This window comes from Dasypus novemcinctus, chromosome 11, assembly GCF_030445035.2.
Source record: "Dasypus novemcinctus isolate mDasNov1 chromosome 11, mDasNov1.1.hap2, whole genome shotgun sequence".
Taxonomy (NCBI): Eukaryota; Metazoa; Chordata; class Mammalia; order Cingulata; family Dasypodidae; genus Dasypus; species Dasypus novemcinctus.
The window spans coordinates 87,817,049-87,829,259 of record NC_080683.1 but is presented as its reverse complement, the minus strand read 5'-3'; the positions used below and the strand labels follow the sequence as shown (position 1 = coordinate 87,829,259).

Sequence of the window (12,211 nt, the reverse complement as noted above, 5' to 3'; positions counted from 1 at the left end):
ACCCACATTAAGTGTACAATTCAAAGAATTTTTGTGTGTTTACAGAGTTGTATAACTATCATCATATACACCTTTTAAAACTTAGCTCAAGTATCCCTCTGGAAACCTACCCAGATCACTCTAGCCGTCAGGTCCCTGTCTCCCTTGTGCTCCGCCTCTCTCTGTCTCAGTACCAAACACCAGTGTGGCATCACTCACGTTTGTGTCCCCCTCTCCTGCTGCAGGCTTGGGCACATCAGCAGAGGTGTCTTTTCGATCCATGGTTCCCAAGCATTGAACAACCTCATGACATATGCTAGACTCTCAAGAAACAATTTCTAAATTAATGAGTGAACAATATGTATTGGTGCATAAAGAGTCTCCGAAAGCGTTAAAGTCTTAAAGATAAAAAGTCCATCACATCTCTTGACGTTAAATCTCTCCTGAGGCTGCTATGAAATAACAATAGGGTTTTTCAGATGAAATATAGGATTGTAAGATGTGATATTTTTCTTAGTAAATAAGTACTGTACAAAAGGCAGTTTATAGAGTATAAGAAGACTCTGACCAAAGGCTTGATGCCCAGTCTTTAAAGTGAATTATGGAAATGACACATATGTCATAATCAACCATGATTTATGTACTTGTACATGATACAGTCTGTATAAAACTTCCTAAAGTGGATGGAGTAATACAGTAATTAAAAAAAAAAAAGTGGTAGGGAAATTTAGTTTAGAAGATGCTTAGAAGAAACAGGTAAGAATGAGAGTAAGGTTGGGAGTAAGGCCATGAGTTGGGGAAGTAGCAGGGCTTGGGGAGAGCGGGATCCCTGGCCTGGAAGGAAAGAAAGAGGCCCTGAGGCCTAAAACTGGCCCTAGAGTGTTAGATGGTGGGAAATCACCTGAGTGTGGGGCGTGGAAGTCCCTGTCTGCTCTGAGTGCCCAGGAATAGGAAAGGTGTGGCTGATGGAGTTCCTGAAGTATGAATCACTGCGAACTGAATCTCCACAAGTCCAGGGCTGTGTTTATTTCTCAGTGACTTCCAGGTTAAAAGGGAAGACTTTTGTGAGAATAATGCCATACACTATTTTTTTGACATTCAACTATTAACATTTAAAAAATATTTTTCTTTCTGATCATAATAGTAATATTTGTTCACCCCTAGAATTGGAATAAGCCAAAAAAATTCAAAAAAGAAAAAAAAGCAACCCTATTTCTATGACCCACATATAATTCCTTCATAGGGTTTTAGCATATTTATACCTGGTGTTTTTTCCTTTGCATATGTATTTAATATAAAATTAAAAGATTTCCAATATCAGCCAGCATACTTCTGACAGCATCACTTCAAAAAAGCTTCTTAGCTTCTTAGTATTTCATCGGATGGAGCTACCAAATTGCTTTGACTATTCTCTGTCATTGGACATCTTAGATAGTTTTCAGTATTTTATCCAAAAAGCAATGCTATGACAAACATCAGGTATATAAGGTGTTTTTTTTAAAGCAGTTAGGCATGTAAGTTTTTATCTGTGTTTCTTATGGATTCTTTAGATGAATGTATAGAAGCATGAATACTTAGTCAAAGGCATTGTGATACGAAGTAAGTCCTGAGGTGTTGCCTTTTTCTACTAACCTCATCATGATAGACAAAGAAATCATTGACTCAAATTATAATTGAAGGGTGTAAGAGGCTTTGGTACAGCAAATGCGTTACTTTGATAATTTAAGAATAAGTAGAAATTAAAAAAAAAAAAAAGTAGGGGGAAGTGAGAGTGCATGTAAGTCAGGCTCCTGGCACTTACTTGCTTGGATGGCCTTGACCCTGGCCCTCCCACCTTCCAACCCCCCCAACCCCCTCACCCGAGCTCGCCTGAGCTCAGGGAAGAGGCTCAGGGTTTGACCAGTTTTGTCAGAAGGAAACCGGAGGCTTCTGGTTTTTCTGCAGGACACTGCAACCCCAGAGTATTTATGAGGCCTCCAGAATCAGGTTTCCCATGAAGGTTGCAGTGAGGTTTACATGAGATAATATATTAAAGACCCTAGGAAAGTGGGTGACTAGTAGAAAATGCTCAATAACTAGCAGCTCTTAGTAGGTTATTGTTATCATGGAAACGGATCCTGCAGCTTCAGTCCTGCAGACTGTCCCTCTGCTTCCACATGCCTCTCGCTGGCACAGATTTTAAGCATTCAGAGCAGGTGGACAAATGCCTAGTTTCATGTCAGGGCTATTACTGCATTTAATTGCCAACAAAACCACTTCAAAAGAGCTGTTCACCTAAGGGACACTTGGGCAGTTGGAAACCATGACTACGTGGTTCTACTTGGCTTTAGAAGAGCGTTACTTCCTTACCCATTAATGAAAATATAAATAAATAATGATTGCCATGCAAATGGCATATTTAACCAGCTTTCTGCTGGTTAAAGCAAAAATAAAAAGGTCACTGGTCACCTCCTTTCATGTTAAAAAAAAAAAAGTTTTCAAAAAAGCAGGTGAAAAACAGGAAACAGCATTAATCTATGTTCCCTCCCCTCCCCAGCCCTGGAGAAGTTGGCCTCTTAGTTTCAGAAACCAAGGCTTCCACTGAAGGCCACCAGAATGGAGGTCATGGCTATGCAATCAAGGAAGAACCATGATGAAAATATAATGCGGAAGAAAAAAGAAATTAAGTCCAGAGTCCTTCTTTTACTATAAAATTCTTCTTGCTTTCTCTACCAAGAAGACCGAATAAACGAGAACTATGGGTTCATGCCTACAATTGCTCATATGGGCTTTAAAAAAGAGATTATTTTTATGCTAGAATGCATACACGATTAAAAGAAAGGATAAAATAAACCAGATGATAGAAACGATAAAGAAAGTTGTTGCCTTTCAGGAACCACAGCTGCTCACAGCTGGGCAGTTCCTGTAACGGTTTCTATAGGCCATTTTCCCCCCTGGATAATCTGATTGCATTCTATCATGATGCTTTTTGACAACTTGAAAACTACATTTTTTTTTTCTATCTCATAAACTACTTTAATACCATTCTTAATAAGGAAGAAAAATGTTGAATGTTTTGACTGAGAAATGGAAAACGTCGTTTAGGATTTGGTTTATAAATTCCCAGGGTTAAAAACCCAGGATCAGGAACACTCTGTGTACCCAGGCAAGAGGATCATAAGACTTCAGTACTGGGTGCCCATTTGTGATTGTGCTAGATCTGCATTTTTGTTTTTGTGTGCATGATTTACACTGCCTCAGAACCGAGGAGAAAATACCATGCTGACAAATCATTTGTCTATCACATCACCCACCTTCCATTCTACATTTCCTAAGGAATAAAATCCCTTGATGGAATTTTAGGTGCTGGAGGAGCTATTTTTACCCAGTGATTCTGTGGTTGTGTAGGTTGCCAGCTTGTAAGCCTTCCCTTCGCAAACACTAGCCAGTGTGGGTTTGTGTTTAAAAACGGACACCCACAGACACATGGAGTTTTCGTTTCTCTCTCTCTCCTGTCATTTATTTTGAGCTATTCAAGGGAACTATATCCTATTTATCTTTGTTCACCAAGTGCCTAGCTGTATAGGTTCAATAAACATTGTTGAATGAGTAAAAATAAAATCTGCTCCTGACTTACTGGGGAAAGAAGTGATCCCTAATAATGGGTAGTGCCTTCGCCATGTCAAGCTCTGAGACGCTGTCTTTAATTGTCTTGTGGGGAAGGGGAGGAGAGAAGGGAGGTCAATGGAGTTTGGAAGCAGAACCTGTTCGTTCATTTACCAATTTATGCAATAAATATTTGTCAGGTCCTGTGCTAGGTGCTGGGTATACAGTGCGTGGTCCTAGTCATTGTGGAGTGCATGGACCAGTGGGGAGACAGAGAAAAAGCAGAAATCAGCAAACAAAATGGAAAATGAAGGAAATAACCAGGTGTTGAAACAGACATCCTTAGACAAGGTGGCCAGAGAAGGACTCTTTGCAGAGGAGACATTGGAGCTGAAACCTAAAGGATGAGAAGGAGTCAGCCATGTGACAAACATGTGGAGCCAATTTAGTGCAGAGCAGACAAGAAGGTTGAGGAAGTAAGGAGTTTGGTGTAGTTAAGGTACCAAAAGGCAAGCTTGCACGTCCGGGACAGGGTGAGCAGGAAGAGAATGATATGCTGAGAAAGTGAAGGCTGCAAAGGCTGTGGTATGGAATTTGGATTTTACACTAAGTTAAGCTTCTTTAGGAAAACAGAAAATCAAATTCTATAGTAATCTTGAATAAGGAATTCAGAACAGTATTTGGCATAGAGGAAGTGCTCAATAAATGTCAGTCATTGTTATATGTTGTTATATATATATAATACCCAACTAAACTGGCAAACCTTGGTCAGAATATTAGAACAGGATAATTATACCTTGGGCAATGAAAAGCTATTTGTTACCTGATGCAGGTAACTTTTATTTGGCAACTCTTCCACACAATCAGCCAAATTCCCCTCATAAAAGAGAAAGCATATTTTGATTGATCCTCTTATATTCAATCCTTTCTTTGTTTTAATCAAACAATTGCATAGAGGTTTATATTTTCTATACCCTAATTTTAAAAATCAACAAGGTGTTCGTTTTCATGTGTTCACATAAACCAATGTAACTTTTCACCACAGGTGGTCATTTTAGAAATGAAAGTTGTAGCTAATCAAATACTTAGCCCACATGCCTTAGTGATTTTAATGATATGATTTGTTGCTATGAGACAAAAACATGTTGTGCGAGAACTAATCTGTTAAAAATCATATGACCTTGATTCAAAGGCTTTTGAACAACATCACTAATATCCGCTTTCTGGAAAAGAAACAAACCATATGATTAGAGCTTGGTAGTCCTTTAAAAGCAAATAAAACATTATGAGCCATTCATTAATGTATACAGAAAGCAAAAATGGCTCCAAACCTTAAAAACATCACTTGTGTTACTTTCAGCCCCTCACTGAAAAAAGCTTTTCAAGGCCACTGCCTTCTAGAAGTTTCTCCTTTTTTACTTTGTCTTTCTCCTTCCTATATTTTGGAGGGATATGCTGATTTTAAAAAAAAGAAAGAACAGCAGATGAGAAGTAGAATCCAAGACCTAGCAAGCAGATTGTATAGTACTAAATGGTTTCTCTTTTCCTGTGTTAAGGTGACTTTGTAACTACTCAACCTTCATTCATTCATCCAATATTTCTTGAGCATCTATTGCGTGCCAGCACTGGGGGTGAACAGACAAGGTCCATGCTTTCATGCTTTTCTGACTCTACTAGGGATGTCAAACAATAAGTTGACAAATGAGTGAGAGTTATGATAAGTGCTATGATGACTGCACATGTAATAAAAGCTAGGAAGACAAAAAAATGGGAGGATGGGATAAGCTAACTAGGTAAGGGGTGGGCCTCTTTGAAGAGGGGACATTGAGCTGAGACCTGAATGACAAGAAGTCAGTAAAGATCTATGGTAAAAATTCTGTGGGCAGAGGGGATGGCAAGCTCAGGGTCTCTGAGATGGGGACAGGCCTGCAGTGTTCAAGATTAAGAAAGACGGCCAGGGTGAGCTAGTGAGAACCTAGTAGATGAGATCAAGAAGGGCAAGGATGAGGCAAGGTGGATTGTAAATGCAATGGGAAGTCTCTGGAGGATTGTATCCAAGGCTGGGAGTTCAAAAATGATCCTGTCATGCAAAGTTCATCCAGAAACAGGGCCGGCCCCTTCCTGGTTACTGATGACCACTGGCACCTTTTGCCCTTTTCTAGCTGGGGAAAAGGAGCAGCAGTAGTGACCTGCCCTGTTGCCCTGAATCTCCAACTATCGACCTGGATTCCCTGGAATATATCTGGCCTGCCCTAAGAAGGCTGTAAAAGCAAAGCCTGTGTGGTGAGTTTTGTCCTAAGCCATAGGGACCCCTGTGGTCATGTTTCCCCCTTCTTAGAGCTGTCCTCCAAGTCCTGGTCTCTTTCATCAACGAGGGGCTGGGATGGACCCAGATACAGATCCTTATCTCCTCTTCCCCTTTTTTATATTCCTGATACCTGTTGTGACCAAGCCTGAGCAACAGTCGGGAAAGGGTCATAGGACAGGGCCAGGAGACAACCTGGGTTGAAGGGGCATGGTCACTTTTGCCAGAGGAAGCATGACAAGAAGGAACTATCTGATGTCAGGGATCAAAGCAGACAATAGATTCAGTCCAGGGACTCTAACCAGGCTTGAGAGACTGGCTTGGGCACATTTCCAGAGTCACCCAGCCAAGCTTCCTGAATCCAGGTGGTGGGTACTCAGAGGTGGCCACACTAGTGAACTCACATTATTTGTCCTCTATTCTATGTGTGAGGCCATCATTTCCCTGAAACCTTCGAGGGCTTACTGGACTCAGAATAAGATCTGAGCCAGCATTCTCCCATCCCACTGGTTCCAACCTACCTTGATTATTTTCTTTCTTGCTTATTTGTGTTTCTTTCACTACATTCCTGTATGTATCCTGCTTACACAGCAGCCAAACTTGATTGCTTTTATAATCAGAAAAGAAAAAAAGAACAATAAATACATATATTTTTGAAAAACAAAACTAAATTTTAGTCCCAAGTTCCTGCTTGTCCTAACTAGCTTTGCCTCCTGGATTTTCTATTCTTACTTGGACAGAGATGGCTGTGCTTGGACCACCAGAACGTGTTCAGGGTTCATTTTGGAAGGAGAAATTACCTACTTGGGTTTTTCCAGTTTGGGGTAAGCTGGGCCACCCCCAAAAGGGGATTCCCTACTCTTACACTTCTCTGATTTCCCAACACTTTAATCTCTCAGCGCATCCTCTCTCACCCTTACTGGACTCGCTGCACCCCCTCTGCTGGCCCTCAGTTTTCTTCTCTCACCCGGCTGGGTGGGCTGCCCTTCTTTGTACTCTGCTGCTCCTCGGCCTGGCCATGACCAAGTGCCTCCTAGTTGCACATTCACGTAAGTCACCACCAGCCCTGGGTTTATTCTAAGCTCTACCCTCTTTTAACTGCCCTAGGCCCAAGCACACATAGTCTTTAGCAGGAGAGGACCAGGAAAGTTGGGTGATGTTGCCAACTGGATCATAAGTATTGGTTGGCTACTTCCCAGAGGGATGAGCCAAGTTTTCATTTATTTACTTCACTCCAAGACGGAGCAGAGTATGTGGTATTCGTGAGTGTGTGTGTCTGCTTGGGGGGAGGAAAAGAGGGAATAGTGGCTCTATATCTATTGTGGGAAAAACTTCCCCTATCCTTGGGTTCTAGAAACTTAGGGTAGAAATGGTGGTTTGTGAGAAAATCTTCAGGGTTGAATTATCCTAAGTATTTTATTAAAATAGGAGTCTGCACGGAGTTATATTTTGAGCTTTCCAATTAGAAAACTTGTGATTTCATAGATATTTTTATTTAGGGAAAAAGGTGAATCAGTTTTATGGAAACTACCAAGCAAAGAGTAGGATAGAAATATGGCAAATCTCATGGAAGTGTTAACTGAAATCTGGAAACTTCAGCTGGTCTCAAGACAAAAATTTGCACTGAGCTTACTTCTCTTGTCACATGCGAGAGTTAGAATTGATCTTCCCTGTTTTCTTTGTTGTCTTCACTTGCAGATGGCCACGACTACCCTCGAGCAGCCTACCAGCAACTGGTCCAGCCAGCTTTACCTGGGCAACCCCCAGCTGGAGGCAGCTTGAGAGGCCTTCACCCTGTGCAGAAGGTTGTCCTGAACTATCCCAGCGCCAGGGACCAAGAGAGGCCTGTACAAGGAGACTACTCTTCTCCAGGGCCCCTGAGGTATCAGTAAGTATGACAGGTCAACTTTCAGATGTTTTTATGTGAAAAAGAATTACGCCAGTGCAACTGAGATGCATCAAAACTCTGTGAGTGCTACCCAGGTCAATGACCAAGCACACAGCAGAGCACCCAATATAGACTTTTCAGGTCAAGAGGAAACAGAAGTTGGTTGACAAGAATCTCTTTACCGGATATGTGAAACCACTAGTGACTAGTCAAAACTCTTGAAGGAAAGACTTTTAAGATGCTCTTGAAGTCACAACGCCTTTTACTTTCAGAACACCTGAAATAAAAATCCGTGAAATAGATTTTTATTTTTCCACCTTTATGAAGTTCGGCCTTATAGCTCTAGGTTTTATTGCTGTTTAAACCCACTTCTTATTTTAATTTTTCAGTTCAATTACTTTTCAATAGAAATTAAAAGAAATAAAATTATTTATTTTCTTTTGTAATAATAACATTCAGGCATATTGAGCCCTATTATTAAATTAGTGTCCTCTGCCTTCTTCCAGAAAAACAATTCTAGTTTTGCATGACTTCAATTCTTTCATCTTTTAATCATTTTTCTCCTCATTGTTCTCTTTAGACTCTTCTTCAAGTTTTCATTTTATATTAATTTATGGATCTAAAAAATACAGGAAAAACTCATGTAAGTGGACCTTCCTACTTTATAATAAATTGGAAAGAGTAGATGAAATATTTGTTCTTGCTTTAGCACAACTTTTATATACCACTGAAATTAAGACTATGTATTCTGTTCTGATAGAATGGATTAAGATATAAAGGTTCTATTAAAGTAGGCTTTTCAGAAATAAAGAAATTGGTAGTTAACTCAAAAATTTTATTTGAAAAAAAAAAAAAGAGCCCACTTTATTAACAATGGCAGATAAGGCACATGCCTGCTTTCCCCTTTACTCAAAAAAACCACTGGTATCATTCAGATATTCTTTCCCAGATGGATCCCTTAATCTTTTTTCCTGGAACTTAATGTTGGCATGGTTGAGAATGACTGCTATAGGGGAGAAGAGTGGGGCTTGGCTTCTTTATCTATCTATCTATCTATCTATCTATCTATCTATCTATCTATCTATCTATCTATCTATCATCCATCCATCTATCCATCTATCTGAGAAGTTGTGGGTTTACAGAATAATCATACATAAAACCTTATTATTTATTTATTTATTCATTTATTTCTTTCTTTCCTCTTCCCCCCGCCCCACCCCGGTTGTCTGTTCTCTGTGTCTGTTTGCTGCGTCTTTTTTGTCTGCTTCTGTTGTTGTCAGCGGCACGGGAATCTGTGTTTCTTTTTGTTGCGTCATCTTGCTGTGTCAGCTCTCCGTGTGTGCAGTGCCATTCCTCGGCAGGCTGCACTTTCTTTCATGTTGGGTGGCTCTCCTTATGGGACGCACTTCTTGCGCGTGGGGCTCCCCTACGCTGGGGACACCCCTGCGTGGCACGGCACTCCTTGTGTGCATTAGCACTGCGCATGGGCCAGCTCCACACAGGTCAAGGAGGCCCAGGGTTTGAACTGCGGATCTCCCATATGGTAGACGGACACCCTAACCACTGGGCCAAGTCTGCCGCCAAACCTTATTTTTTAAAAATAAAAAATTAATGCTCTTTAAAATGGAATTACATAAATTGTGATTTTAAAGCATGATAAACACTTGTGGAGGAAATATCTAAAATTCTAAGGAAACAAGCAAAATTTAAGCATCTCTATGGAATGTTGGTGTTGAACAGGGGAGGCAGTAGTAATTTTTTTAAAAATTAACATTTTGAAATAATTTTAGATTTACAGAAGAACTGCAGAGATGGTATAGAGTAATTGGTTTTGTAACATCAATTTAAGCCTGATAGAGTCTCCATGGATTTATCATTTTAGGATAATGAGAAATAAGTTCAGGTAATGAAGGCAATTCTCTTCTCACTGATTATTTGAAAGACAAACTTAATTCAGAAAGTTTATTCTTTCAATAATCCTATTATGTTTTTGTATGGAAGTTTTTTGTTTTTGTTTTTTTAAAAAAATATTATCAAGATCTTAACATTTCTTTATCAAAAGCACAATTGCATTTTATAACAACTGAGCAACTTTAAGAACAAAGGGATTTAATGTGTAAAGGAGATGGAACTGGATCTTGTTTAGTTGAAGGCATCTTTTGTTGGCATTTTTCTCCATATTAAAAAAATTTGAAATAACCTCCCCAAACAATTACATTTAAGAAATATAGTATAGTTAAGGTTTTGTAAAATTTTATTTTAAATCCTCTAAGACACTTGGAAATTTTTATTCTTTCGGGAAATATATGAAAGCATAAACAGCAGTGTATAAAGACTGAGCAAATATAGATTTTGTAATCAAAACATTTTAAAAAATTTATAATATCAAACAATTTCAAACACACACAAAAAGTAACTAACATCTATGGTCCTATCAACCATTTAAAAAATGTTAACATTGCCAGGTTTGTTTCAGATTTTTTTCAGATTTTTTTCCTTAAGCTTTTTATTTTAAAATAATTTCAAACTTATAGCACAGTTACAAAAATAGTACAAACCCTATAAGAGAACTTCAGCATACCCCCAATACCCCAATTTTAACGTTTTGTCACATTTGCTGAATAATTTTATATATCAATGTATCATCTATCTATCGATCAATCTATTATCTATTTTCTGAACATTTGAGAACAGGTTACATGTATCCTTGAACATACAATGTACATTCCTAAAATAAGGATATTCACTTATGTAATCACCTTAAGTACAGTAATCAAGTTCAAGAAATTTAACATTGATATAAACCTTATATTCTATATCCCAGTTTTTCGTATGTTGTAATTTAATGTTCTTTTGAACCTTTTGTCCTCCATTATTGGATCCCTTCCAGAATCATATGTTGTATTTAATTGTCATTGTCTCTTTAGTTTTTCATTCTCTCTCCTTCCTCTCTCCCTCCCTTCCTTCTTTTCTTACCAGTGGGATTAATCACATTCACAATGTTGCAGTGTCCTTACCACCATCCATTACATTATAAAACTTTCCCTTTACCCCAAACAGAAACCCTATGTCTGTTTTGCATTGATTTCCCATTGCCCCTGTCCCCCATCCTTGATAACTTGTACTCTACTTTCAGTCTCTATGAATTTGCATATTTCCTGATGTCATCTTTGCAGTTACCATGGGTTTTAAATTTAACATCCTAAATCTATAATAATCTTGTTTGGTATGATACCAACTTCACTTCAATACCATGCTATGTTCCTATTCTTCTCCACCCCCCTCACCTTTAAGTATTTCTTGTCACAAATTATATATTTATACATTTGAGTCCCAAACCATTGATTTATCATTACATTTTATGCATTTGCCTTTTAGATCCTATAAGAAGGAAAATGGGGAGTTACAAACCAAAAATGCAATAGTACTGGTATTTATATTTATTTATATCATTATCTTTACCAGAGATCTTTACTCCTTCATACAGCTTCAGTCAATCATTAAGTGTCCCTTCCTTTTAACCTGCAGAACTTCCTTTTTCATTTCTTGTAGGGCTGGTCTAGTGGTGATGAATTCCCTCAGCTTTTGTTTATTTGGGGATGTCTTAATCTCTACCTCATTTTGAAAGACAGTTTTGCTAGTGATAGAGTTCTTGGTTGGCATTTTTTTTTCCTTTCAGCGCTTTAAATATGTCTTCCCACTGCCTTCTTGTCATCCTGGTTTTGATGAGAGATCAGCACTTAAATTTTATTGAGGTTCCTATGTCATGTTGCTTCCCTCTTGCAGCTTCCAGAATTCTTTATCTTTGGCATTCACGAATTTGGTTATAACATGTCTTGATTTAGTTCTATTTGGGTTTACCCTGTTTGGAGTTCATTGAGCTTCTTGGAAGTATATATTCATGTCTTTCAATAAAATCGGGAAGTTTTCAGACATTATTTCTTCACATATTCTCTGTTCACTTTTATTCATTTTCTTCTTTCTATTCCTTAGACTGAATGATTCTAACTGTCTTATCTTCAAGTTCACTCATTCTTTCTTTAGCCAGCTCCAAGCTGCTAGAACTTTTTATTCTTGTTACTGTGGTCTTCAACTCAGTTTGGTTCCTTTTCTTAAATTCTCTTTCTTTATTGAGATTCTCTTCGCCCTCGTCTGTTTTTTTCTTAATGCCTTTGTTCTTTGTCCCTCTTTTCTTTTGCTCTTTGAGCTTATTTAGGACTATATTTTTAAAGTCTTTGTCTGGTATGTCTCAGGTCTAGTCATTCTTGTTGGTGGTTTCTAATTATTTAGTCTTCTCCTTTGCATGGTCCATCGCTTCCTGTTTCTTTGTATGTTTTGTAAGCTTTTGTTGAAATCTGGACATTTTGATATTTGAATATACTATTGCTGGAATTTGGACTCTGAGACCTCTTCCTTAAGATTGTATCCAGCTAGTGGTATGACAGAGGTTTCCT

At 38.6% G+C, this 12,211-nt stretch overlaps 1 protein-coding gene across 2 annotated transcripts in view; it reads left to right on the top strand.

Moving 5' to 3' along the window:
• TRAF3IP2 (TRAF3 interacting protein 2) overlaps window positions 1–12,211 on the top strand; it is a 44,000-nt gene that overhangs the window by 15,714 nt on the left and 16,075 nt on the right. Inside the window, exon 3 of one of the 2 annotated variants that reach the window (XM_004461220.5) lies at window positions 7,568–7,751. In XM_004461220.5, coding sequence (XP_004461277.2) covers window positions 7,568–7,751 — 184 coding nt within the window. Of the gene's footprint in view, window positions 1–7,567; window positions 7,758–12,211 lie in introns of both variants that reach the window. The other variant, XM_004461222.5, reaches the window with a different exon arrangement.